A 24,846-nucleotide genomic window follows, 5' to 3' on the forward strand; every position below is an offset into this window, starting at 1 on the left:
TTAAGGGAAGAGGAGGAGGAGGAGGGAGAAAGAGAGAAAGGGAGGGAAGGAAGGATGGATTGGCTCTGAAGCCTCCATCCTCTTCCTTGATCCCAGGCGTCCATCACCATCTGGCAGGCTTCCTCCCTTCCCCGTCCCGAGTCCAAATTTAAAATCAAACTCAAATTATCCCCCCCCTCCCTCTGTCCCCCTCTTACCCTCCTTCTAGGAGCTGGGCATCCAGAAGTGCGACCTGGAGAAAGTCTGGCCCCAGGCCGACTTCATCACCCTCCACACCCCCCTGACGCCGGACACCAAGAACCTGATCAACCGGGAGAGCTTGCAGCAGATGAAGAAAGGCGTGCACATCATCAACTGCCCCGGGGGGGGATCGTTCACGAGATGGACCTGCTCGAGGCCCTGGAGGCGGGTCACGTGGGCGGGGCGGCCTTAGACGTGTACGAGAAGGAGCCTCCGGGGGAGAGCACCAAGAAGCTCTTGGCCCATCCCAACGTCTCGTGCACCCCCCACTTGGGGGCGAGCACGGAGGAGGCGCAGGTGAACGTGGCCAAGGACATTGCCGTCCAGATGTGCGACACGCTCGAGAGCAAGGTCAGGCCCTCCCTCTCCCCCGCCCTCCCTCCTTCCCGCCCTCCCTCCCTCCCCCCCTTCCGCTTCGAGGGGCTGGGTCCGTTCGGCCCTCCGTTTCCTCCCTCGCCCCCTCCCCCTGGGCTTTGCTCATGGACCGTTCCAACCACATCCCTCCATCCTTCCCTCCCTCCCTCCCTCCCTCCTCCCTCCCCAGGACTTCGTGGGCGTCTGCAACGTCGGCTACATGTCCATCGCCCAGAACCACGCCATCCGCCCGTACGCGGACTTGGCCCAGCAGCTCGGACGCGTGGCCACTCAATTCGCCATGGGCACGGTCTGGAAGATCACCTTGGCGTCCTGGGGCCAGACGGACATCTCCATCACCAGCCCCGACGCCCGCGCCCTCTTGAAGGCTCAGGCCTTGGTCGGCTTCCTCTCCACGCAGGACACGCACGGGACACTTCCGGGTATCGTCAACGCCCCCTTTCTGGCGGAGGAGCTGGGGGTGGAGACAGAGGCGCTGACGGAGGCCCCGGCCTTGGCCTCGGCGGCCTCCCCCTACCGGAGCTTGATCACCGTGGTGGCCCATGTGGAGGGGGGGGGCGCCACGTCGGTGACGGGCTCGGTCTTTGGCCACGAGCCTTGCCTGGTCAGCTTGGATCACTACAAGAACTTCCCCGCGCTCAACCTCCACGAGGGCTCCGTGCTCAAATTCAGGAACAAGGTAGGGAGGGCGGGAGAGCGGGAGGGAAGGCGGGAGGGAGGGCGGGCCGGCGAGCGGGCCGTCGGGTCGTGTATACGCGTGGCTTGCCCCTCGATCCTGCCTTTGGCTTCCACTACCTCGATCCATGTCCGCATTCGGCCGTGCCAGGGGGCGCCCGTCGCCTCTGCGCAATCTCGGACACGGGATCTTTCCTCTATCTCCCCCCTCCCCTCTGTCTGGCGACCAGCCCATCGCTTCCTTTTTACCGGGGAAGGCCTCCGAGAGAGAGGGAACGATCGTACCCTCCATGCGCTTTGATAGAGAGGTCTAAACGCTCATTCTTTCCCCCGCCACGTCACAGGACGAGCCAGGGGCCATTTCAGGGGTGTTGGACGTGTTGGAGGAGCACAAGGTGGGGAGGGAAGTAGGGAGGGAGGGAGGGAGGGAGGAAAAGCCCCCTCAATAGGTTCTCGACGCGTGTGTGACGACAATTATGCACGCCACCTCCCTTTATCCCCCTCCCTCACGCCTCCCACTCCCTCCTTCCTTCCTTTCCTCCCTCTTCCCCTCCTTCCCTCCTACCCTACTTAGGTGAACGTGGCCAACCTGACCCTGGGGCGTCAGGAGACGGACCTGGCCTTGTGCCTGATGAGCGTGGACGGAGAGGTTCCGGCCCCCGCGTTGGAGAAGCTGCGGGCCCTGGCACAGCTCAAGGATGTGCGGACCGCCAGGTTGGGGGGAAAGTAGGGAGGGGGGAAGAAAGGCGAGGGAGAGGGAAGGATCGAGGAGGCGCTAGAGGCAGTTGAGGGATGAGGTAGGTAGTGACAGGGAGAGGGGGAGGTGGGGCCCAAGGAAGTTGGAGGACGGAGCGAAGGGGTGGGATATATCATGGAGAGGATGTCGGTGGAAACAGTTTTGAATCCCAGGTGAGAGACGCAAAGCGGAAATGTCATTATGGGCTCGAAGAATCAATGCGATGCATGTGCCCTCGGGAGATAGAGCGAAAGCAAAGAAGGAGGGGGACAAAGAGGGAGCGAGAGCGAAACGGAGATGCGGTGAAGTGAAAGGGAAGTGGTGATGGGATGGGAAGAGAAGACAGTTTAAGTATGAAGAAAGAAAGGAGAGAAATTTTGAGAATGCATCGACACTCAGCCCCGGGCTCCTCTTACGGAAATTGCCGTCCAGAGCTGGGGACGATTTCGGTTGCCTAGTTTCTTGCGCTTCAAAATGCTTTCAAAAGATTTGGGCCTACCGTTTCCCTTGGAAAGAGCCGAATGCCTTTTCTATAGCATCTCGTACAAGTAGGGTTAGCTTGGCAAGCGTGGTGTACTGGCCTAGCACATGCCTCAGGGAAGCAAAAGGCCTCGCCCTCGGCCCTCTGATTCCTTTCGTTTACATGAGTCGCGTCCCCCCATGCATCGAAATTTGGTCCCCGACATTATCATTTCGCAAAATATTTAGACATTATCGAATGCCCATATCACATTGAATTGAAATGTAATTTTGAAGGGTTATCATTTCCATTGGACATAATATCGAGGATACCCCCCCCACCGAAGCAAGCAAGCATCAAGTTGAAGCAGTCAGCTGTCTTCAATGACTAGGATACCACGACTGGTTTAATTGAACTATCGTCGCATTTACAAAGTTCGCTCGATTTTTACATGGTACAATATGGAGTATATTGCTAAAGGGGAGACTATAGACTACCTTTGCGCGAGATTGAGATCTAAGGAGTACATGGAACATGTCGACATAGGGTATTGGTTTAAGATAAGTAGCTACGAACCCGTTTAAAGTATTGGGGTCCGTCCACGTTAAACAGGACGAACAACGGCGTAGTCTACAGCCATATCTCGACAAATGCCTTTTATTTATTCGAGTATTTAATAGGCTCTTGAGGTCATCAGTTTATCCCCCATGTAGTTACTTTTGATCCCACTTTAATGATCACAATCGCATCAACTTCCCTTCCCCAAAATTCTTGCAATTTTAAATTGTTTTTCTCAAATTGTGGCCTGTCACCAGCACGTCCATGCTGGATTGCCACGTCCTACAATTTCATCAAATAACATGATGAAATTGACAAAGCCCGCAAGAACTGCCCGTCGCCATCAAAACTCGCATACGTGTATTATAAAAAGTCCAAGGTGTAATTTCATGTAAAGTATTTTGCCTGAGTTTGAGTGAATGCTAGGTCTTTAGGGAAAATATCTAAAATTAGCCTTCTAGGCGGTAAAAAAGTCGATTGAACACATTTTGTGCGTCAGAGAGTCAGCCTCGAAAAGGACCCCCTGCCCTCGCTTCTCTCTCATCCTCCCTTCACACCAACTCCCTCAGCACCTCAAGAAACACCCTTGTCCACCAATCCGGAGGTCCAGGTAAATGGTAGTGCAGGCAATCGCCAAGATCGCCTTGGAGATGCCCGTCCGCCCGCTCCTTGACAATGTCGTGCAATCTCATCACAGTCGGCCCATCCTTCTCCCCGAGTACCTCCTTCACCCGCGTTTCCATGTATGTATTCATGTCTTCGATCAAATGCCACGTGTATCGATCACGGTAGACCCCTTCATACAAAGGCGATGCTCTCTCTTTCCCTGCCTTTATCGGCTCCTGGTGTTTCCAACATTCCGGATGACCTGGCGCAGTGGTTCGCCATAAAATTCTCGGAGGCCGTCGACCCATCGCCACCGCCATCGCTCGACGTTGGGATAAAAATGACAAAACCTCGTCCATCAAAACTTTGAAGAAAGGCGTAGAGTGGATGTGCGTACCCAAATTCAATATCACGAGCTCCGGTTTAGACTCATCGTAATACGGCGTCCATGGTTTGCTGACCCGGAAATCTGATCCCGCCATCTCCGTTTTGCTCAGCTCCGGAATTTCTTTCCAACTTTTCACAATGGTAGGGTCAACATAAAGGGCGTCGTTGCGGATAAAATGTACAAATATAGGGCCCTTGGGCAAGATTCCCTCGTCACAAATGGCTTGCTCTTTCCACGCACTTTGGTCGGTAATAATACCGTCGCCACCCATCATAAGCAAGAAGGAGAGGGCCATAGTGAACGACATGGAGTCTCCCACGAAGAGAATCCGGCGGCTTGCAGACAAGGCACCGTCCAATATCTGGCAAGCTCTGGTTACATTCCACTCAGGTATTTTACACGCCGCTTGGTGCGGCTCGAAGTCGTACTCATTCCATGGTAGATGATATTTCTTCCATCCTTGCTCTATTGGGTATATTTTTCTAAAATCTAACTCTGCGCGAGTGAAGGCGTGGGGTTTCAGCTTGACGTGCGTGTGCGGCCGGGTAACATTTGGAGTGCGCACCCATGAGCCTTTGTAAAAGCCACCTTGATCCACGCAAAGGGTGCGACGGCTGTGTGATGACGGAGTGAAAGAGTCAATGTGCCTCTGTATGAATCGTCTCCGAAACGATCGCCCCGAAGATAATGCACGGGTCAAAAAGGAGAAGAGGGACCGCCTCCCATCAGAGAGTTGGTCGTGTTGGTGCCATATCACTGCCCCTTCATCCCATATCAGCAAGAGAAGGAGCGAAGAGGTCAGAAAGATGGCAAGTTTCTTAGTAAATTGGTACCGTAGCATTTAATACAATCCAGGACTTTTTAAAATAGCAGAAACTATTGAGGGTGGGGGGATCGCAAGCTTTTTCACATGAAGACCATTGTCCAGGACGAATTAAAAAACCTGTGAAATAAAAATTGCGATGCATCAGAGACCTGAAAAAAAGCATTAAAATTGAGATTTACACAGTAGAAAGATGAGAGCGAGCAACCCATCGTGTGCTGCAAGCGATCGTGTGCAAGAGACTGTGAGGGTGGGCGGAAGCACCACGTGCGAAATTCTGTTTTTTTTTGCTAGCCGTTAACCATCCAAGCCGTTACGAAGCCCGCTTGCGTACAACCCCTTCCACTACTCTCTGTCCTCGGCCAACGCGTAATTTGCACCCTTAAGCCGCTGATACAAGTCAAGATTGGCACTTTTGGAATTTTGAGATATTCTCAATGCGGGTTATGATTCGTGAATGGTGCATGTAGCTTGTCGAGCTCCAGTATCATGGACTGTGATGCTGTCGAAGGAACTGTTCGATCGCACACTTCGACACATTTTGTGATATAACTGCGACAAGATAAAGTCTATACATTCTATACACATTTCGCAATCACGAAGGAAGTTTCTGGAGTGGTACATTTTTACGATCTCCCAATCAGCTATTGTCTGCGATGTTTCCTAGATAACACTTTCGGCCAATGACAAGAGATGTTTTAACACGGAGGATAAAATACGGCTACACCTTCTTCATATGAAAGCCTACCCATACTTCGCAAATCTGATATAGATGGTGGAGAGGAAGAGTATTCCTTGAACAAGGTATAGCAATATGACTCATGTTACATTCGCCTACTTCACATTCTTCTTCCAGAAATTATATAAATGTGTATATGAAATTCAATCGAGCAGATCAGTTCTGTTCTGAGCGACTCCAATTTTAAGGTGGTTGACAGCTATCTTAACCTCACCACAAACTTGTACATGCTCACATACATTTCTCAAAACGATGTTTTTAAAAATCGCTGTGCACGAATGTTGAAAACTGCTGAATCTGATAATTTCCTTCAACTAATGCGATCATAGATCACCCTCGCACTAGTAACCAGTAGTGCGATTTGTAAAGTAACAAGTGTACTCGGCTCCCATCGTCCTGCTGAGGCCCTTGTCCGGCGTCAATGTCCGTGCAACGCAGTCCAATTTTCTCGTTCTCCACGAACAGGCGCACAGACCTTCCCCTTGCCTCCGAATATGCGATGCACTCGGTGTAGCCCCCCCACTGCCGGTCTTGGGCCATGCCTTTCACATACTCTTCCTCCGAAACACCTTCCACTAGTGCCGTCACTGCCATGGCCTCCGGGACCTCCTCCAAGCGGGCGACAATCATGGCGCGCACCTGCTTGTGCTGGCTCTCGGTGCCATGCTCGAAAGCCGAGAGGGCTCGAAAGAGGCAGTTTCCATCTCGCTGCGGGCATTGAGGCAGAGAAAGAGGATACTAGAGGACTGAGAGTGAGGCACGGTAACGGTGATAGCTGGCTTCCGGAGGGTAGGGAAGGAAAACATGGAGGCATATTTGCTCGATGGGGTCGTGCGTTGGGCATGCCAGGACACCACCATCACCCATTCTCTCTTCAAGTCCCGTGCAGCGTCATTCCCATCCACTCACCTGCACCTCCATCATCCTCAGCTTGTGTTTATCCCGCAACTCGAGGCGGATCTCCTCCAATCTTTCGTCCCTGCCTAGTCCTCCCTCCCTCCCTCCCATCTTCGCCAGTATCTCCGCCCCTTCCTTTCGACTCGGGCATATCTTTTGCGCGACGGCGCCCTGTAACAAAGTTAGCGCTCGTGTCACCAACTCCTCTTCGCCCATCAGCAGGAAACACCGACGCACCCCCATTCCATCATGGGGCGCCACCAAGATCCTCGTCCCTGTCATCTCTTCGATCTTAGCCAGGATCACGTTGTTCTCCACGCTCTCTCCCTGCCTCCGTTCCTCCATTGACTCCTCCCTATAATCTCCATGCCATCGCCCCAGTAATTTACCGACGTCCGTAGTTGTGAAATATTGCAAATACCAGTAGGAGTAACGGCGTGGCTTCCCCACCAAGGCGAGACGAAGCATCTGATCCGCTAATCGCAAATTGTCTGCGGGAGGGCGGGAGGAGGATGGTCGACTGACGGAAGCGGCTGTGGGGGAAATTGGTGTGTCCCAAAGCATGACTTCGCGCTCTTTTTTGCCAAGAAAGAGAGATCCAAGGCCAGTGAGTCGGAGGATCGTGGGCTTCAGCATCGTCAGGGTGGCTTTGTAAATCGGGGAAAACTGAGGAAGAGCAGAAGAGAAGATCGACAGAGCAGGCAAAGGGGAATGAGAAGTGCTCACGTTTCTGTTTCAGCTCTATTCTTTGATAATCAATTAAAGCTTTGCCTCAACAGCTGCTCTTTTGGAAGACCGGAAAAATACGTCCCTCACTCACCTCTTGTGGTACTGGCCGACAGACTCCGATAGCTCCCCCCACAAAACTGAAATCCAGACTGTCGAACGACGCGAAGAGTTTCCATTCGGGGTCTTCTACTAAAGGATGGTACGACATGCTTGAGGCCAAGCTGTCAACTGCGGGCTGTAACTCAGCTTCTCTTGCTTCTATGCCATGGCCTTCCCCTACGTCGTTGCATTCTGATTCCTCGGGAGGAATCATTCCAAATGGGGAGGCGCATCGAAGCATAGCAGCTGTAAACAGCGCTTGTCGACAGATTGGGCTCTTAGGCTTTGAAGTTTTTGTCAGGGAGGAGGTGATTTCTTTACCCTGATGAGATGTGGAAGGGAATTGGGAAGCCGTCATCCTTGTGGTGATCCTTTCTTTAGATGTTTGTGACTATACGGGCTCCTTTGTAGGTGGATTATCATGGCACGTATGACTCCGAAGGCAATGACTTATTCGTAAGAATAGCTGGTGCGATCGTGCGGGGGGATTTCGGCCTCCTTTCCCACATGCGATCTCACTGGATATCTGGTACGCACTTTGTGTGTCGGACCACATAATCCCGTGATAAAGTAATTGATGCAAAAAGCTAAATATTAATGAATGCTTGAAGCTAGCTCATGCGTTAAATGTAGTCAAATGGACGGCGAATGCGGGTTGCCGCGCGCGAGTAGTAGTGGGAGAGCAGTAACGGGGACTTAACGGATGACCGTTAAGGAGGTCATTTTAAAATATTCAAAACAATGATAGACGTTGTCGACCTCTCTATTTTATTAAACGGGACGAACTGAATCGACCACATGGATCTTGTTGGAGAATTTGATCGTTTGATTTTTACTTTACTGGAATGAAGAGACCACGCATTTCACTTTTGGCGCCCTTGGACATGAAAGTGCATCACTTGCAAAAAGCAGTGCCTCGCATCAAGAAACAACATCCCCCATATCCTTCTTCTCATTTCTTCATTGCGCTTCCAAAAACTTAATTCTTCTATCTGCTTCTCTTGATCGAGCCACTGTCCTCAAGTCAATCCGTTTCTTCCACTCTATTCACAGCGTTGTTCCTCGCTCACCACAAACTCAAACCTCCTTCCTATACTGGATGCAGCCCATTCAATCCAAATTTTCTACCATCGCTGCCTCAATCCTCTTCTCCGCAGCCTGTAAAATTGCCTCCACTTGCTCGTGAGTCGGCTCAATACTTTCTTTCGCCAGTTCCAAGGCCGTTTTCTTGTCCCCATCTTGCATTCCAAGCAATTTCTGCAGGAGTGAGAAAAGATACACGCAACATTGATGAGTCACGCAAGCATTTTTCTTTCATTCTTGCACACATCGCCTTCCTCTTCATCTCCATCTCTCCTGATTTCTCAAAAGCAAATATCGCTGGTGGGGTGGTGGCCTCCTTGCCCCGTCACGGTCTTTGGCAAGCGCTTGAAGAAAACCCAGAAAGGCCGCACACGAGTCGAATATCCCTTCTCGCCATCCAGCCTACAGATCCGCGTACCTCGACGTCGCGATTACTCCCTGAGGTCAAAACCGTAGCAGCCGCCACCGCCCCTTTCATGGCTGCCCAGTGTAGGGCCGTGCACCCGTCTTCGTCCCTATGGAATTTATGGGCACCCAGGAACAGCGCTTGCTTGACTTGCTCCTCCGTCACATCGGGGCGACTGCAAAGTACAGTGAGGGGGCTGTGGAGCGGGGTGGGGTAGAGAAAGGGAGGGAACGGTGAGGATTTTGCGCAGTCGGAGCGTTAGTCCCCGCATCGTATCCCCTTATCTCAGACATTTACGGACCTGTATTGCTCCTGCTGCGTCTGGTAATTGACAGTCTCCTTCTGTAACACTTTGAGCAGGGCCGCACAGGGCTTCTCCTTGTTAAAGACCTCGTCCATCACCTTCTCCATCCGTTTAGCCTTCTCCTCCACGCTCTCCCCTTCTCCCTCCTTCTCCACCGCCCCGACAGCCCCGACAGGGATCGTCGCGTCATCTTCCCCGTCTAGAAGCTCCCCCCAGACACGCTCCTTGCTCCCCAACACGTATTTCTTAACCAGCCCATTGTCCATCAGGTTCATCGGGCCCATGAGGGTTTGGAGCAGGAGGACGGGTTTCACGCCCATCTTCCAATGCATGAAAGAGACCATCGCGACGCCGATCAGGGTGGAACGGATCAGTGTGTTCAACTAAAGATGGGGGATGGGGAGGTGATGGAGAGAAAGAGGAAGCGAAGGACGGAAGCAAGCCAATGACGCTGGTTAGACTCAGAAACACGACTTAGACAAGCGCCGATCGAATTCAAGTCTGCCACCTTCACCATTTCCAAACCGCCCACGCACCTGCTCCATCTCGTGGTCAACGTAGCTGGTTTCCTTTGGCCGGGGGTTGTCCGCAGCAGGACCCATGCCGAAGGGCAAGGCCACAGGGGGAAGGTATATGGGGGTGCGATCGTTGGCCGCTATGATTTTGTTGCGAATATATACGTAGGCGACAAAAAGGGTGACGGCTTGGACGGCGTAGTAGGAAATACGGAGAATGTTGACAAGATCGTCGGTGTAGGTGACCTGGAAAAGGATAACCGAGGGGTTTGAGCAGGGGGAACGCGAGCACCGCATAGCGCCAGAACGAAAATAAGCGTGAGACAATGCAAGCAGAAGAAACCGAGAAATTTTCACCAAGAAAATGAAGAACATGTGCATGCGAGGTGCAGGTGTGCTAAGACGACATTTCTTGCAAGGGACAAACAGGGGTTTTGGGTGAAGCAATGGGAAGGGGGGCGGCGCCGAGGTCCCTTCCGTCGTAGTCACCTTTTGAGCCATGAAAAAAATGGGGAGCATAACCAGCATCTTGCTGGGGCTTTGCTTGGCTTGGGACATGCTCGAAGGGGTGACGATGTCGCTTGCGATTGCTTTCGAGGGGCACGGTGGTCCTCCTGCAAGGAACAATGGGAGGAAGCGAAGGAGGGTGGGTTTGTGAGAGAGATGCAGTCAGACCATGCGGTCCATTTCGTCGAAATCGAAGCACACAGATCATGAGACTGAAAAAAAGCAGGCCATGTACCCCTATCGTGCCTTTCCTCACAATGTTGTGGGATTAAACGAGTAGACGCACGAGCTCCTCGTGCTCCTCGCGGTCTCCCTCTTGGCGAGGGGCGAATCGAAGCTCTGGAATTCAGAACATTGAGCCTCATCGTCGAAGCCGCAAACCGCGTTCCAGACAGGCGGGGAGACCTCGTGGTGTTCTCGTGGCTTCGTATTCCACATCTTTTCACGCGATGGCACTTGTCTTCTTTTCTGACTATCTTGCACAGGGGTGTTTCGCTATGGCAGACGAGCCTGTGTCGGTGTCCTCGCCCACATCCTCGGGCCCGGGCACGATGAGGACCAAATACACAGAAGCGTCCCTTTCTTCCTCTCATTTTTCCGCAAAAGAGATACCAGCTGTAGAGGGACGTGATGATGTGGAGGAGGAAGAATTTTTTGAAGCCGAAAATGACGTGAATGTAGTGGAGGACATCGGGGCGGAGGACCTGTCGGAGCAATTTGAAGAACTGCGGGTGGTGCCAGAAGAGGAACGAGACGCAGAGAAAGCACGGGGCTTGAAGGAGAAGGGTAACACCTGCTACCAAGCGCAGGATTTCCAGGGGGCCGCAGAATGCTACGGTCTTGCCATCAAATTCTGCCCATACCAGTACGACAAGGAGAAAGAATTGGCAGAGGCACGTCGACGGGCCTGGGCCGCCCAAGAAGAAGAGGAAAGGGCGCGAAAGAGTGGGGAAGAGAACGTCGCGACGCCCGAGACAGGAGGCAGCGGAGTGTCCGGGGCCACGGCACCCTCTGGAACGGGAGGGAAGGAGGGGACTACCGGGTCCTGTGGGGGCTCCCATCAGGCGGACGCAACGCGCGCGGAGGAGGAAAAAGAACCGTTTGCCGAGTTTAAGGAGGAGTGTGCCGTGTACTACTGCAACCGGGCAGCATGCTGGGTCCATCTGGGGCGGGACCGAGAGGTGGTGGAGGACTGCAGTGTCGCCCTCAAGCTTAAATCCGGGTATGCAAAAGCGTTGATGCGCCGGGCCCAGGCCTCCGAGCGTCTGGACAAGCTGGAGGACGCCCTGAAAGATTACAAGGAGGTGCTGGCCTTGGACCCGGGGAACCGCGTGGTCCGCGCCAAGATGCCTGGGTTGGAAAAAGAATGTGCCGCGCGCATGGAGAAGCTCAAGACGGAGACGATAGGGAAACTGAAGGATCTGGGCAACAGCGTCCTGAGTAATTTTGGACTGAGTTTGGACAATTTTAAGATGCAGCAGGACCCCAACACGGGCTCCTACAGCTTCAGCTTTCAAAAGTAAATAGAGAGGGTGGAGGGTGGGGTTGGGATTGGGGGGTAAACGGTGGGGGAAAGCACGCGGAAAGGGCTAGAAGGAAAGCGGTCGATAGATGTAGGAAAAGATTTAGGAAGGACGGAAAATACCATGAGATAGGCAAAGTGGAGTGGGAAAGGGCCTGTTTGTTCTTAACGACATAATCGTGCCAGGTGTTATGTGGAATATCTCGGGAACGGCAGCATCCCTCTGTCTGTTGGATTTTGGATCTCAGGTCTTTAGCGCTTTCACGTCGAAGCATTCTTTCACTTCTCATCATGTACATCTTATTGAAATGTTGAATTAAACTGGAGGCATATTTTGGTTTGATTTGCTTCATTCTCGACATCCCCTCGGAGACATGCCCGGAAGCGGCTTCCGCTAGAACCGCGGCAATGCTGCCTCTGGTGCGATCTTCATCCTCCAACGTCCTTTCTTGCGGGCAAATGTTTCCCCCCCTCCTTACTTTTCTAAAGCTGCAAATACATGCAGAGACACCGTATCTTTTTATTTGTATTGCAGCATTTTCGGGTCGGGCCGTAAGGCGCAGGAGGTCTCTCGCTGATATCGCTTTATTCAAAACCCTTCTTACCCCCCTTTGACCCCTTGACCCCTCTCATCCCACACGTTGCCCTCTCCACAGTCGGGCATGGCCTCGTCGCGTTGGGGATCGCTCCTCAATAGCGTCGGCAACGTGGTGCAGACTGCGGCGGCGCAGGCGGTTGACGTGATGGCACCCGTGCTGCACGACATGCAAGAGATCGCCGAGCGGGGCCCCGGGGGGCGAGGGGGAGGAGGGGGGGCAGGCGGGACTGAGGAGTACGAGCAATGGCTGCGGGGGGAAGAAGTGGGAAGGACGGTGCAGGAAGGTGTCAGGTCAGGGGGTCCCCAGCTTGTGCCCACAGACGCCCGACAAAAAGAAAGAGAAGAAGAGGAGGCATCCAGGAGGCGGGCTGCACCGTCCGACCCCTCCAATTCTCCTAGCACTGTGGCCGTGACACAGCGCCATGAGATGGCGTCTCGAACCACAGAAGCCACAAATGCGCTTGTCGCATTCACAGGGGACGCAGACGAAACGACGCGTGTTGCGGAAAAAGCGGAGGCTGAGGAGTCCTCCCGTGGGGAGCACACTCTGACCGCGCTCCCTACCTCCCCTGCCGGGCGGGAGAATGCGACGTGTCTCCCCAGGAGCCAAGCCGGCCATGCGGGCAGGGGGTCGACGTCCTCGCCGAGTCCCGTTCCTGGAATCGATCGACGAGAGCCGCCACGTCCAGGGGCCCCCAGCCAGCCTCTCTCGGTCGCCGCCTCCGGCCCATTGGACGCACCGCACCTGCAGCGAGAAGTCAACCAGTGGCGCTTCCGCGTGGAGGCCGTGGAGGGGGAAAACAAGGCCTTGGTCCGGGCTGTGCAGGAAAAAGAGGCTTTGCTCGAACGCACGTCGCGGGCCTGGAAATTCGCTGCCCAAGACCGGGAGGACGGCGGGGCCCTGGCTGTGGCCACCCTGGTGGAGGCGGCGGAGGAAGTGGGCGCTTTGATCGGGAACCGCGACGTGCACGAACATTTGCTCCAAGACGTGACGCGCTGGAAAGAGGCGGCTTCCTCCCCGCTCCCCCAAATGCCCCCGCCTTCGGCCCCGGATACCGCCTCCCCCCCCCCCGGCCACCCTCCGGGATCGATTGGTAGGCCCCACGCAGCTCCTTTTCCAAGCCATTCAGGCCGCTTTGGACGAGCACACGGGACTCGTGAACGGATTGGCTGAGATCATGGACGTTCGCCCCCCTCCTCGGGATTTCAGGGTGATCCTCCAACGCCTCCAGGCAGTCCTGGAATCGTCGGCCTCCCACGCCCAGGCCGATGTGGAAATGGCGCGAAGACGAAGAGAAGAAGCGTGGGGGGAGGAAAAAGCAAGGTACCTGGCACGCATAGCGGCCGTGGAAGGCGAATGCCGTGCGCTGGAGGAGGCCAGCGCGGCAAGCGTCTCAGCCGCCCACCGGGAGAAGCAGAGAGAGTCGGGGGAAGACCGCGGCCAATCCCATGCCTTGGAAAACGCCCTGGCCCTGGTGGAAGGGAAGAAGGGAGAAGAGGCAGCACAGGGGGAAAAGAAGAGTCCGTCCACCGGCCCAGGCCGGGAGGGGGAGGCGGAGGAGCTGCGACGGCGTTGTTTTCAGCTCGAGGCGGAGCTAGAGGGCTGGAAGGGGGGGGAGCCGAAGGAAGTGACGGCCCTCCGGAACGAAACCGAGGAATTGCGGCGCCGGTGCCAGATGTTGGAAGCGGAGTCGGCCAGTCTCCGTGAAAGGGATTCTGGGAGCGAGAGGAACCGCACCAGCAGTGGGCTCACCCCCGGTTCGATCCCTGCGACAACCCCCCCCTCCAGGGTGTCGGACGGCGAGGCACTGGCCCAGGAACTAGAGGAGGCCAGGAGGGAGGCCATGGAGTGGGAGGCGGCGGCGGAAGCTCGGGCTTTGGAGTTGAAACATGTGCGGGAGAGGGTGATAGTCCTGGAGAAGGAGCAGAAAACGGCGGAGGCGCAGCAGCAGGAGGCGTTGCGGGTGACCCGGGCGACAACCGAGGCGGAACTGGGGCATCTGCGCGCGGAACTCGACCGGCTGCGGGGAAGGCAAGGCGAAGGGGAGGAGGAGGAGGCCCGGTCAGAGGAGCGGAACCGGTGGACAAGGGAGATTCAACGCCTGGAGCACGCCTTGGCAGAGGAGAAGCAAAAGAAAACCCTTACCCATGCCGGTTCCCTGTCCGAGTCGGAGCTTTCCAAGCGGCTGGCGGAGGCGGCTGGGAAATTGCGTGGGAAAGAGCACGAAATGGGCCAGCTCCGGGTCGTCATCGAGCAGCAACGGGAACTGGTCAAGGCGAAGGCGCATGAATTGGAGCGGGCCCGCAGGGAAGGGGAGGCGCACCTCCGGCGGTTGGAGGCGGCGGAGGAAATGGTGAAAGGCCTCGTGGAGGAGAAAGACCGGCATCTGCACGCCCTCCGGGCGGCCGACGCCCGGGCCCAGGAGGCCGACCTGGAGGCGCTGCGGGAGGAGGTGACGGTCTGGAAGGCCCGCGTGGCCACCATGGAGGCCAATGCCGTGCGACAAGAGGAGGAGTCCGAGAACAAAGTGAGGGGGTTGTTGGAGCGCCTGCAGGCTGCGGAGCATGCCGCCCATGAACAAGGGGCGGAGCTGGCGGGCACCCGGGCGGATTTGGGTGTCCTGACTCGGGACTTCGAACAGAGCGAGACAGCCAAGGCGAATTTGCAGAAGGTGTTGGAACAATTTCAGCGTGAAAAAGCCGCGGAAATGAAGCACTGGGAGAGGACGCACGCGAAACAACTGGCGGCGGAGGCAGCGGCGGCGGAGACGCGTGAGGCCCATTTGCGTACCTCCTTCCAAGCTCAGATCGCTGACGCCCAGGCACAAGCCACTCTCAGCGTGGAGGAATCGGAGCGGGAGACACGCAAAGCCCTAGCGGAGTGTCAGCAAGCACGGCGGGAAGCGGCCTCGGTGCGGAAGGCCCTGGACGAGGCCATTGCCCGGCTGCATTCCAACGAGTCCGACGTGGTCTCGAGGCAGTTGATTGGGAACCTGGTGGTGTCCTACTACAGCCAGGGCAGGCCCACGGAGACCCTGGAAATCATCGCACGGACCTTGGGGCTTGCAGACGAAGAGCGGATAAAAGTCGGTTTGAGGGCTTTGCGGCCAGGAGGGGGTAGGCGGGCGGGGGTGGGGGAAGGGGGGGGGGCGGGCAGCCCGGGGAAAAGGGGGTTGGTAGGAGGGTTGTTCTCAAGGGTGGGAGGGGTCATGAGTTCTCCGCGCAAGGAATTCGTACCCGAGAACGGCACAGAAGGGAAGACGTTGGGGGAGCTATGGCTGGATTACCTGATGAAGGAGACGGAGGAGGAAGTGGAAGAGGGGGAGGAGGAGGAGGAGGAGGATGGAGGGGAGGACCAGGAGGAGAAAGAGATCGCACCACCAGATCTGGTGTCCCTCGAGGCTCCTGTTTTGACGTCGGTGGGGAACGAAGAGAGGGAAGGGAAGCCGCCAGGCATGGGAGAGTCGAAGGCCCTCCAAGAAGAGGAGGGAGACGGGACTGGAGGGGTGATTGAGAGCAAGGTGCACCCTCCCTCCTAGCACGCCTAAAGCTCGCCCTTCTTAAGACAATGTGTGTGTTATAAAGTCATTCTGAACAAAGAGGAAGGAAGGACAATGCCGCGATCGGCCAAGCGGTCGAGGTGGTGTCTTCAGTGTTCGCCTCGCTTTGCTGTGTTGCCTTTTGCATTCGCGCCCCTCTTAAAATGGTCGGGGCATGCGACGAATCGGAAATGGACACGATGTGAGATGAAAGGCAATCCAATTTTGGCCCATCTTCCTGAGACAACGCGTCTCTGCAATCAGAGTGTCGCCACCGCCTGCAAGCAGTGAGTGTAGGAACCAAAAGCAGTGTACCCCGTTCGTATTTTCAGAGTCTACACGAGGTCTCATTGTACACAGCCAGGCTACCTGTAATCTGCCGAAATTCACACAAGTTTTAAAATCAGGCCCACTTCAGAACCTAGGATGATAAATGCTTTCACTTCCATCAGTTGAAACACCAGACCCCCCTTTTCGTCCTCTGTTCAGGCGCCCCGTGCGAAGCGGATAGGGCGATATCCAGCGTGCCGTTCATGTATCTCATTATCCGGCGCGTGTTGTGGTGGAACTCCCCCTCGGTGTAGGTGAGTATCCTGCTGTTGGCGCAAATGTGGCGCCTCCTGATGGAGGATACATCCCTCCTCGTCGTACTTGCCATCTTCCCAGAGCCGCGGCGATTCTTTCGCTTTCTTAGGGCATGCTTTTGAAATGCCGCCGCCATAGGGCTCCAGGTTACGTAGGCCCGAGAGGGGCAGCGGGGAGAGGTTGAGCACGCCCTTGGCGAGTGGAGTCTTCATCACGGTGAAACCGACCATGCAATGGGGACTGAGCCCACCAAAGACCACCAGGCCATAGACTATTCCCGGACAGGCCAAAGCCGATACTCCCACAGCGATGATTGCGCCACATGCGAGCCATCCTAGGCTTAGGAGACCCACGGCGACCTGGCCTATGCTGATGATCCCTACACTTGACCACCCTATTGCCAGAAGATATCGGCCCTGGCTCACATATCCACCTACAGCTACGATGCACTTACGCCCGGCTATCTCATTTGCTACACATAAGAGCTCCCAAGGTATGGAGTGCACGTCTTCGATTCCCGAAGGAAAGGAAAACCAAACCTGCTTCGTCGTCCAGGCGCCTGCCAGGAACAGGGCTAGGCAGTAAACAAATGCCCCCGAAGCCTGCAAGACTGAGAGACCCTCAAGAGTGTTTTTGTAGGCGAGGAGAAGTTGCGCCATCGACGGTGTGCCTTGTAAATGGTTGGTAGACCCCATGTGAGTTGCCATTGGGGGCCAAGTAGGTAAGAGGACTTGCGTCAGTGGTGTCGAAACCCGACCCGTTACCCCCTGTCTACCCAATTTTGTCACGCAAGCCAAATACCATACTGAGGGAAGACCACCCTTCATCTGAAAGTACTCGAAATATCCTCGATCAACTTGTTCGCATAAAAACTTAGCGCGATCGCGGCCCATTGGGGACGCAAGTGTAAGGAAGCAAGGAAGGAAGAACTTCAATTGGAAAGCTCGGCAGAGTGCGGTTTTCCATCACCTTTATGCGTTAAGGTCAAGTCAAACCCCTCCTAAGGGTCGCTAGACAACAAAATATTACCCCGGCGCGGTGTGATCGGGTGACGAACCCGGTTACACGCCGGATGAAAATAAGGCCGGTGGTAAGAACCCGTTTGCCTTTCTGGAGAGGGAAACTCCGGGTAGCCGCGGTATGGTATCGCCGCTGTCAGAACCGAGCTCCTACATAGTAAGATGAAGCCTATGGATCGCCAGTAGTAGCTATGAGCAGGCTTGACCATTTCAGTCACGTCAGATTCTCCCTCCTAACATTATTTGTTTGCATAGCAGCAATAAACTAAGTGGTGACGGGTGCTGCCAGGTGCACAGGCTTCTCGGAGTTACCAGTCGGCCATCAAATGTTCGCCACATGTTAAGTAGAATAACGTTTTCAAATCATGTGATCAATATAATGAGCGGACGAGAAGCTTATCAAATGGAGATCTGATCTCTAATTCCAGGCTGAATGGTTTATTTATGTTTTAGGTCGACTACCTCGAAGTTATGGTGGTGCGAGCTCATAATGCATGTTGGACAGCTGGAAATATCACTATAATTTTTTTCATACGTAGATCTTGTAGAGATCACACAGTCGGAACACGTGACATCCTGCGAAAGGCATTAAGTGCGGATCTTCGTTGATAAGAATGATCATATTTTTACGATTGGGGACGGCGATCAAATGCACCTCTGGAGCAAAATTTGTGGCGTGAGTAGGTCTGATGAAAATTACAATTTGCCGAGTCGGAAGACGAGAAACTGTGAGAGCTCTCTACTTTCACACATTAAGCAGGTTGAGAGGATTCGGAAAAATTACTAAGAGGTTTAGAAAGAGAGCACGTATAAATCCAGCAATGGGACAGTATTTGGGTGAATGGCTTGATAAAGGCTTGATACATAAGTTCTATGAAGCACTGTAAGCTTCGAAAGTTGAGACGGCACCGTCGAAATGCTGCATTTGCGCTGACTTGCGATGCCTTCAGCAAGCATTCTGCTTGCTGATAGCGTCTCTTGCCTGAGCGCTACTCGCAATAGCTGCGGAGTTGTAGTGAATCTGCTCCGAATATTGAAGCGAACGTATAGAATTGAAACAATCATTTACAGGCAAAGGCATGATTTGGTTACATGTAGGTTTAACCGCATTTTAATAGTTCAATGAGCGCCTCGAATTAAATTCTTTCTCTAGAAGGAAGGGACTAAGTAAGGACGTCTTATAGTTATAGCCATGAATGTGAATTCGTTCTCGATATACGTCTACACGCTGTATAAATGGATTGCTTTGATTCCCCCAAGTCCACCTCATCCGTCCATTTGTTACATCGTGTGACTACCTTAGCAACAGGCCGTCGAAATGGGCCAAGCAAGCCGAGAGCGCGATACGAGAACGGTGTCGCTCCTCGTATGCCGAGGAGTCGAGCCCGACACGCTGGCCTTCCCACTGTGGTGTGAGACCCCATGCGACATTTATGCCGAATGGTGTGCTATATTTTATAGCTCCATAGGAAGCCAGGGAGCTGTTGGAGTCTGTATTGGCATTAAAGAGGAGAAACGCTCACGGCCCAGCCACTCCCTTTCCAGTATCTTCCTTCTGTCTCTTATCAACAAACTGTTGGTGTGTACGTGCACACTGAAAATAGAAACACGACCTTCCTCTCTTCGACGCATACAAATTACAACATTCATGATGCTGACGGACTCGGTTGTATTAAACACCTTCTCAAGTCTTCCCTTTCCTCTTCTATTTATTCTGGCCCTCTAAGACAGCGCTATGGCACTCAAGTCATCCCCCAAAGGACAAGGGAAACGCGACACCGGGCCAAAAGCTAAGAGAAAGGCACCTACACCGTCGGCGAAAGCTGCAAAAGTTGCATCCATGGGGACGAAACGCGTCACGCCCAAAAAACCCAAAGCGCGCGTGCTACGGCTGCTGAAAGCCAAGGAACCGAAGCTGGTGGAGGATGGGAAGCAAGCTTTATTTTTGAAGGGAACGAAATGTCCTCAGCTTTTGCAGACGGTGCTCCGGGACTTGGTGCGTATGCCATGCCAACGTTGATGTTTATTGCACGGTTGGAAATCTAGACACTCTCGACTTGGCACGCAAGTTTCCCTCCCGCAACTCCATCCCTTCATTCCTTCCCCTCCCTCCTTCCTCTGCAGACCAAACTCTTGAAGCCCAACGCAAAGTTTTTGAGCCGAAAGAATGAAATTCGTCCCTTTGAGGACGTAACCTCCCTGGAGTTCCTGGCCGACAAGAACGATTGCGCCCTTTTCTGCTTTGGATCTCACAGTAAGAAGCGGCCGCAGAACCTGATCATGGGACGCACATACGACAAGCACCTCTTGGACATGGTTGAGTTCGGGGTCTCGAGCGTGGAGGGGCTGGACGCTGTCAAGGCGACGGAGAAGAAGCGGTGCGGGTCGAAACCCTGCCTGGTCTTTGCGGGGGACGGGTGGCACCAGGACGCGACCTTGGAGCGCATTCAGAACCTGTTCATGGGTAGGTGGGACGGATTTTTGGTTTGTTTCTCCAGTCTGTGCCCTGCATGGTGAAAAAGGACGGATCGTAAAGCCCGGTTGTGGGTTTCCAAACTGCTCCTTTTGTCCCTCAGTCATCAGAAAGCTTTCACTTGACCTCCCTGCCTCCCCCCTCGCCCGCCCTCGTTCTTTCTCCGTCCAGATTTTTTCCGGGTGGACGAGGTGAACAAGGTGGCTTTAGCAGGCATAGACGCGGTCACGTCTTTCACGGCCATGGGGACCGACTCCATTCTTGTCCGAAACTACCATGTCAAGTTCAAGAAATCGCAAGGACGCGTGCCCAATGTTTTACTGGAGGCTATGGGCCCTAATTTTACCCTTACTGTGCGACGGCATCAATTGGCTGCACCGGATTTGTGGAGGACGGCTTGTAAGCAGCCAAAGGGCTTGCGGCCGAAGAAGGTAAAGAACGAGTCCACCAACGTGCTGGGAGAAACAGTGGGGAGGGTACACGTTGGCCGGCAGGATCTGACATCAATGCGTGTAAAGCGGGTGAAGGCGTTGAGGAAAGGGAGGGGCGAGAGAGAAGAAGGGGAGGCGGAGACGGGCGACGGCGTGGCGGAGGAGGTGGCTATGGATGAGAGTGATGAGGGGGAATACAGCGAGGACTCGGAGGAGTGATGTGATAAAGCCTGTGACTACAGAAAGTCGTAAACCTGCATATAAGTCAACGTAGAAACAATAAAAAAAAGGAAAATTCTGCCTGGAGCTACTCAAAAATGCCAGACGAGGGGGTGGGGAGGTTAAACTCCAATGCGGTAAATGGGCTGCTGCACGTATTTATGAAGAGCCGCGGGAGGATACGTGGAATCTACGCGCATAATTTCCGCCTTCCGCTTTTACGTATGTGTTTTTGTTTTTGCCTTTTTATGATGCACGTGTTTTCGGCTGACTTTTCTGAGCTTCAAGCATCGGGACCGTACGTCATTTCATCAGTCCATCCTCACCTGGTCGCGCAGGCGTCTTCACCCAGCGCATTTGCCTTATATACATCCACTACTAGAAAAGGGCATGCCGCGTCAAAAAAATACGCCTAAACGTGACGCACAAGCCCTTGTTCAAGTGAGTGAGAGACCGAAAAGTGAAGAGGCTGTGAGCGACGACGAGTGGGTGCCGCCTCCCTTGCCCGCAAAGGCAACAGGAGCAAGCCAGAAGCCGCACAAGCAAGTCAAGATGGGCACAACCGCATCGCCTTCATCACTGGTGTACACAGAGCCACCACCAGGAATGGAGTCGGAATGCAGCTTTGAGAACGTCAAAGTTACCGCGACAAAGCCGTCTAGCGCGACAGCACCGTCTGGGTGGAGGACAGCGTTAAAAAAGGAAAAAGAGGGCCTTATCGACAAGAAAAAGGCCAAGACAACCATTGAGTGGGGTAGCTCTGGAGACCCCTTTAATGCGGACGATTTGGCCGTGGAGTACGTGATGGGAGCCGGAGATGGCGGGACAGGCATGAGAGGTTTGGGTGTCAGCATGCACGAACAGCTGATGACTTGCGCGCGCCTGGGAGCCGCGGAAACAGCAGGGAGGGCTGTCGACATAGCCTGGTCCAATCCAGGAGGGGCGGAGGCAGGGTTAGAGGTAGGGAAGGAGGGAAGGAGACGACCGACGCTAATTGTGACGATGGAATTCAACGGGAAATCTTTCCGAGACCAGGGGCCTCTGTACAGCATGCACGAAATGGCCCGGGTCTTTGCGGGCGTGCTGCAAAAGCAATCGACGAAAAGACGGTGAGTAGCGGGAGAGGAGGGGGGGGGGGGGAGAGGGGGAGCCTGGGGTTTGCAGGCGGGTGGGGCTCCATAGCCTCCGGTACCACAGTGCCTCACCTTTCTCCTCCACCGTCCTTCCCCTCCTTGCCCCTCGTGATTGTCTTCCCCACTCACACCGACTTTTGCGTTAAACTTGGCCGCTGACTTCTCCTCCCGTTCCCCTCTCTATCCCCTCTCTCCACCCTCCTCAGCAAAGCCACCATCGAGCACTCATCAGTCAAGCTAGAGGAGGTTGCCAGACGCAGCCCACCTTTTTTCTGGTCCCTTTTCCATCACAACCACGCCGACGTCCGCAAAGGACTGGCGAAGGTGCTGCAGGAGGCGGAGGCCTGGGGGGAGGGCGGGACGGGAGGAAGGGGGGGATTGAGGAAGGGGGGATGCTGGATGGGGTGGGGAGAGGAAGGCGAGTGGGGCGGAGTGTGCTACACGGGGTGAATTAGATGAAGGGTGGAAGATGAGGGGTTCTGGTGGTTGATATGAAAAGCCGCGTGTGCAGTGGAGATGAAGGCGGTAGACAAAGGCCAAGATCACGTGTATCCTTGTGAATACATTGGAAAGTGACATCAAGACGGATACGGATGGAGCAGGCGGACAGGTGCCCCGCGCACTGTAGGTAGATTCGAATAAGACATTGAGAAGGGAGTCAAATCATCATGATGCCTGGACGTGCCTGAGAGACGCCGGCAGACGCCTGCCAACATTGCCCTCTCGGAAGGAAAAATGAATAGCAACCGTATCTCTGTGCTTCGGCCGGTAATTGTCGTTATTCGCGCCAAATAGTGGGCTTTCCTCTTTCTTCGTGAACAATGTTCCCTTGTTGCCTCATCACGCCCTCTTACGGAGACCGAAACACACAGATATTTGCTCCCTCTCTCTCGCAACACTCCCTGTATTTCCTTGGCTGCTTCCCTGGCGCTCTCCGAGTCCGTTACTTTACTTTGACACCATCTTCTCCCATCTCTCTCCTGCACTACCCCCTTACTCGAGATCCTTGCGGGGACTGACCGTGATGAAATGGTACATGACGATGGAAAAGAACATGAAGACGGACAGGCAGTTGACGAAGATCATTAAAGCTGGGTGGAGATGCAGAGACAAATTGATGCACGAAAAATGAGCATCGGATCTCGCCATTGGGATTCAATCAGTAAAAGTATGCCCCCCTCGGAAAGAGGAAGGAGAGTACTTTGCATCCCCCCCCCAGGCACTTTTTTCATCAGTTCAAGCTATATGAATCATGGGTCTCATCCTTTTCTATTTTCTTATAAGTGCTTCGTACCTACCTTCATCGAGGTCTGCAAACATGGCTGCTTAGTGTAGTATTTCCTCGAACTCACGATGAGGTATTGTGTCGCTCCACCTGCGACGGAGAAGGTAAGACAATACCGTACGCGTGAGCAAATGATCATGTGCTGCATGGACTTCTACTGTAGGGCCTCAGAAGGGATCGCGAAGTCCAGGTTTGCGTGACTTTTAACTGGCAAGGAAAAAGAAGGGACGGAAGCCTCAAGCCGATTTGGCGACAGAGAGTCACTTAAAAAACACCGGCACGCCTGCCTGATACAAGCCGAACAGAGACAGAGACTGTCCACGCATCCCTGATGGTCGCATCGACGACATCACAACGCAAACGGCATGACGCAGATGGTGTCTTGAATGCCTGTGTCTGGGCAACATTACAAGGAGGGCTTATCTCGCCCCCATAGAGATATGTCAGCCGTCGCACAAGAGGGCTACTCTACTCGTTCAATGAATCGAGAACCTCGGGGACACGCTTACGAGACCTCGCGTGCAGTTACAACATGCTCTATCTGGTAGTACTATTTGGAGTGCATGACAAAGAGGGACATGCTATAGATCTTGGCATGCTGCATTTTTTGGGCCGCCCGCCCTTTGCCTCCCTATCGTATACAGCCAACGCCGTGTTTATTGCCATCGGTTCGGAAATCGAGATGATTTTGTGCGTAATAACTTTCACCATTTGGTCTGGCATTGCATATCGGATGCTTTCTTCTCCTGCACTCAATTTGCTTTGTGGGTCTGAAGCTCCTCGCCTCTAACTAACCTCCCTGTTGCTAGCTCTCGAACGGGCACATTTCCCGCGAATTCTCCAGGGATTGCGACCAAACCACGACCATGGCCGACTCTGCCGTTCTCGAGGCAGTCAACCGGGGCAATCCTGTTGTTTTCTTGGACGTCTCCATCGCCAACCGCCCTGCCGGACGTATCAAAATGGAACTTTTCAAAGACGTAGTTCCCAAGACGGTAGAAAACTTCAGACAGTTCTGCACAGGGGAGTATCGTGAGAGCGGATTGCCATTAGGCTACAAAGGATCGCCTTTCCACCGCGTGATCAAAGACTTTATGATTCAGGTACGCACAGTTTGGAGCAAGGATCGACGAACCGAGAGACCTATCGCGGGCGCCACTGTCGAGTCACTGCCATGTGACGCATGCAAACATTTCGGAGTCCCGTGCTTGGAAAAACGATTGAAAATGTGTCAGACGCATCAGTCCGAAGGTGATACGTTGATCCCGTCCTATCCACCTGTCTGTTCGGCGGCCTCCCAGGCCCTCCCTCACCCGTTTCTCCCTCTTCCTCCCCTTCACGGCCCCTCCCAGGGCGGAGATTTCATGAAAGGCGATGGCTCGGGTCTCAAATCCATCTACGGAGATAAATTCGCGGACGAAAACTTCGATCTGCGGCACACGGGGCCCGGCCTGCTCTCCATGGCGAACAGCGGGCCCAACACGAACGGCTGCCAGTTTTTCATCACCTGCGACAAGTGCGAGTGGCTGGACGGAAAGCACGTGGTCTTCGGCAAGGTCTTGGACCCGGCCTCCATGCTCACAGTCCGCAAGGTGGAGAACACGGACGTGAAACGGCTCAAAGTGGAGGTGACTGAGTGCGGCGAATTGTAGGGAAGGGGGTAGGCTTAGGGGCAAAGGATGTATATAAAGTGAACACGCACAAAGCAACGACAAAGCTCTGCCGACGGAGCCCTTTGTCCGTTACATTAGTTTCGATGTTCAGTGCACAGCCTCCCGCCCCACGATCTCACCCTCCTTCCCTTTAAGCGATCCCTTCCCTCTTCCTCGCCACCCCATTACCCCGCCGCCCGTTTCGGGTGCTCAGTGCTCTTCCTCCTTTCAACCTTCTCTTTCTCGCTAT

At 54.3% G+C, this 24,846-nt stretch overlaps 6 protein-coding genes across 6 annotated transcripts; 3 read left to right on the forward strand and 3 right to left on the reverse strand.

Moving 5' to 3' along the window:
• Positions 1 to 5,669: 5,669 nt before the first annotated feature.
• NGA_0094800 (cre-duo-3 protein) lies at positions 5,670 to 6,740 on the reverse strand (the record flags this gene model as incomplete). The annotated part of the gene is made up of 3 exons (XM_005855060.1): positions 5,670 to 6,308; positions 6,510 to 6,668; positions 6,735 to 6,740. 3 exons carry the CDS (start codon positions 6,738 to 6,740, stop codon positions 5,931 to 5,933), a joined length of 543 nt encoding a protein of 180 aa, XP_005855122.1. The 3' UTR covers positions 5,670 to 5,930.
• Positions 6,741 to 8,134: 1,394 nt separating this feature from the next.
• NGA_0094700 (phosphate transporter) lies at positions 8,135 to 10,250 on the reverse strand. The gene is made up of 5 exons (XM_005855059.1): positions 10,123 to 10,250; positions 9,655 to 9,879; positions 9,116 to 9,501; positions 8,827 to 8,989; positions 8,135 to 8,582 (listed from the first exon to the last, which is right to left on the reverse strand). The coding sequence occupies exons 1-5, from the start codon at positions 10,189 to 10,191 to the stop codon at positions 8,436 to 8,438; spliced, it is 990 nt and encodes a 329-aa protein (XP_005855121.1). The 5' UTR covers positions 10,192 to 10,250; the 3' UTR covers positions 8,135 to 8,435.
• Positions 10,251 to 10,637: 387 nt separating this feature from the next.
• NGA_0094500 (uncharacterized protein) lies at positions 10,638 to 11,663 on the forward strand (the record flags this gene model as incomplete). Its single annotated transcript, XM_005855057.1, has 1 exon — positions 10,638 to 11,663. One exon carries the CDS (start codon positions 10,638 to 10,640, stop codon positions 11,661 to 11,663), a length of 1,026 nt encoding a protein of 341 aa, XP_005855119.1.
• A 7,467-nt stretch (positions 11,664 to 19,130) lies between these two features.
• NGA_0094400 (brix domain containing 1) lies at positions 19,131 to 20,619 on the forward strand. Its single transcript, XM_005855056.1, has 3 exons — positions 19,131 to 19,399; positions 19,528 to 19,867; positions 20,048 to 20,619. The coding sequence occupies exons 1-3, from the start codon at positions 19,139 to 19,141 to the stop codon at positions 20,524 to 20,526; spliced, it is 1,080 nt and encodes a 359-aa protein (XP_005855118.1). The 5' UTR covers positions 19,131 to 19,138; the 3' UTR covers positions 20,527 to 20,619.
• A 1,307-nt stretch (positions 20,620 to 21,926) lies between these two features.
• NGA_0094900 (uncharacterized protein) lies at positions 21,927 to 23,037 on the reverse strand (the record flags this gene model as incomplete). Its single annotated transcript, XM_005855061.1, has 2 exons — positions 22,958 to 23,037; positions 21,927 to 22,096 (listed from the first exon to the last, which is right to left on the reverse strand). Coding segments are annotated over exons 1-2 (192 nt in total), but the record flags the coding sequence as incomplete, so codon positions are not given.
• A 714-nt stretch (positions 23,038 to 23,751) lies between these two features.
• On the forward strand, positions 23,752 to 24,670 carry PPIH (peptidyl-prolyl isomerase H (cyclophilin H)). Its single transcript, XM_005855058.1, has 2 exons — positions 23,752 to 24,047; positions 24,297 to 24,670. The coding sequence occupies exons 1-2, from the start codon at positions 23,811 to 23,813 to the stop codon at positions 24,594 to 24,596; spliced, it is 537 nt and encodes a 178-aa protein (XP_005855120.1). The 5' UTR covers positions 23,752 to 23,810; the 3' UTR covers positions 24,597 to 24,670.
• Positions 24,671 to 24,846: the final 176 nt, after the last annotated feature.

The sequence above is a fragment of the Nannochloropsis gaditana genome, assembly GCF_000240725.1.
Source record: "Nannochloropsis gaditana CCMP526 unplaced genomic scaffold scaffold302, whole genome shotgun sequence".
NCBI classification, from domain to species: domain Eukaryota; class Eustigmatophyceae; order Eustigmatales; family Monodopsidaceae; genus Microchloropsis; species Microchloropsis gaditana.

Bases quoted from the DNA above. Each gene is read 5' to 3' on its own strand.
- NGA_0094400 (XM_005855056.1), top strand. From the start codon at position 19,139: ATGGCACTCAAGTCATCCCCCAAAGGACAAGGGAAACGCGACACCGGG. The intron at 19,400-19,527 runs GTGCGTATGCCA...CTTCCTCTGCAG, and splicing joins AGACGGTGCTCCGGGACTTG to ACCAAACTCTTGAAGCCCAA. The intron at 19,868-20,047 runs GTAGGTGGGACG...TTCTCCGTCCAG, and splicing joins CATTCAGAACCTGTTCATGG to ATTTTTTCCGGGTGGACGAG.
- NGA_0094700 (XM_005855059.1), bottom strand. From the start codon at position 10,191: ATGTCCCAAGCCAAGCAAAGCCCCAGCAAGATGCTGGTTATGCTCCCC. The intron at 8,990-9,115 runs GTCCGTAAATGT...TGTACTTTGCAG, and splicing joins ACGCAGCAGGAGCAATACAG to TCGCCCCGATGTGACGGAGG. The intron at 8,583-8,826 runs GTACGCGGATCT...TCACTCCTGCAG, and splicing joins GGAGTAATCGCGACGTCGAG to AAATTGCTTGGAATGCAAGA.
- PPIH (XM_005855058.1), top strand. From the start codon at position 23,811: ATGGCCGACTCTGCCGTTCTCGAGGCAGTCAACCGGGGCAATCCTGTT. The intron at 24,048-24,296 runs GTACGCACAGTT...GGCCCCTCCCAG, and splicing joins TCAAAGACTTTATGATTCAG to GGCGGAGATTTCATGAAAGG.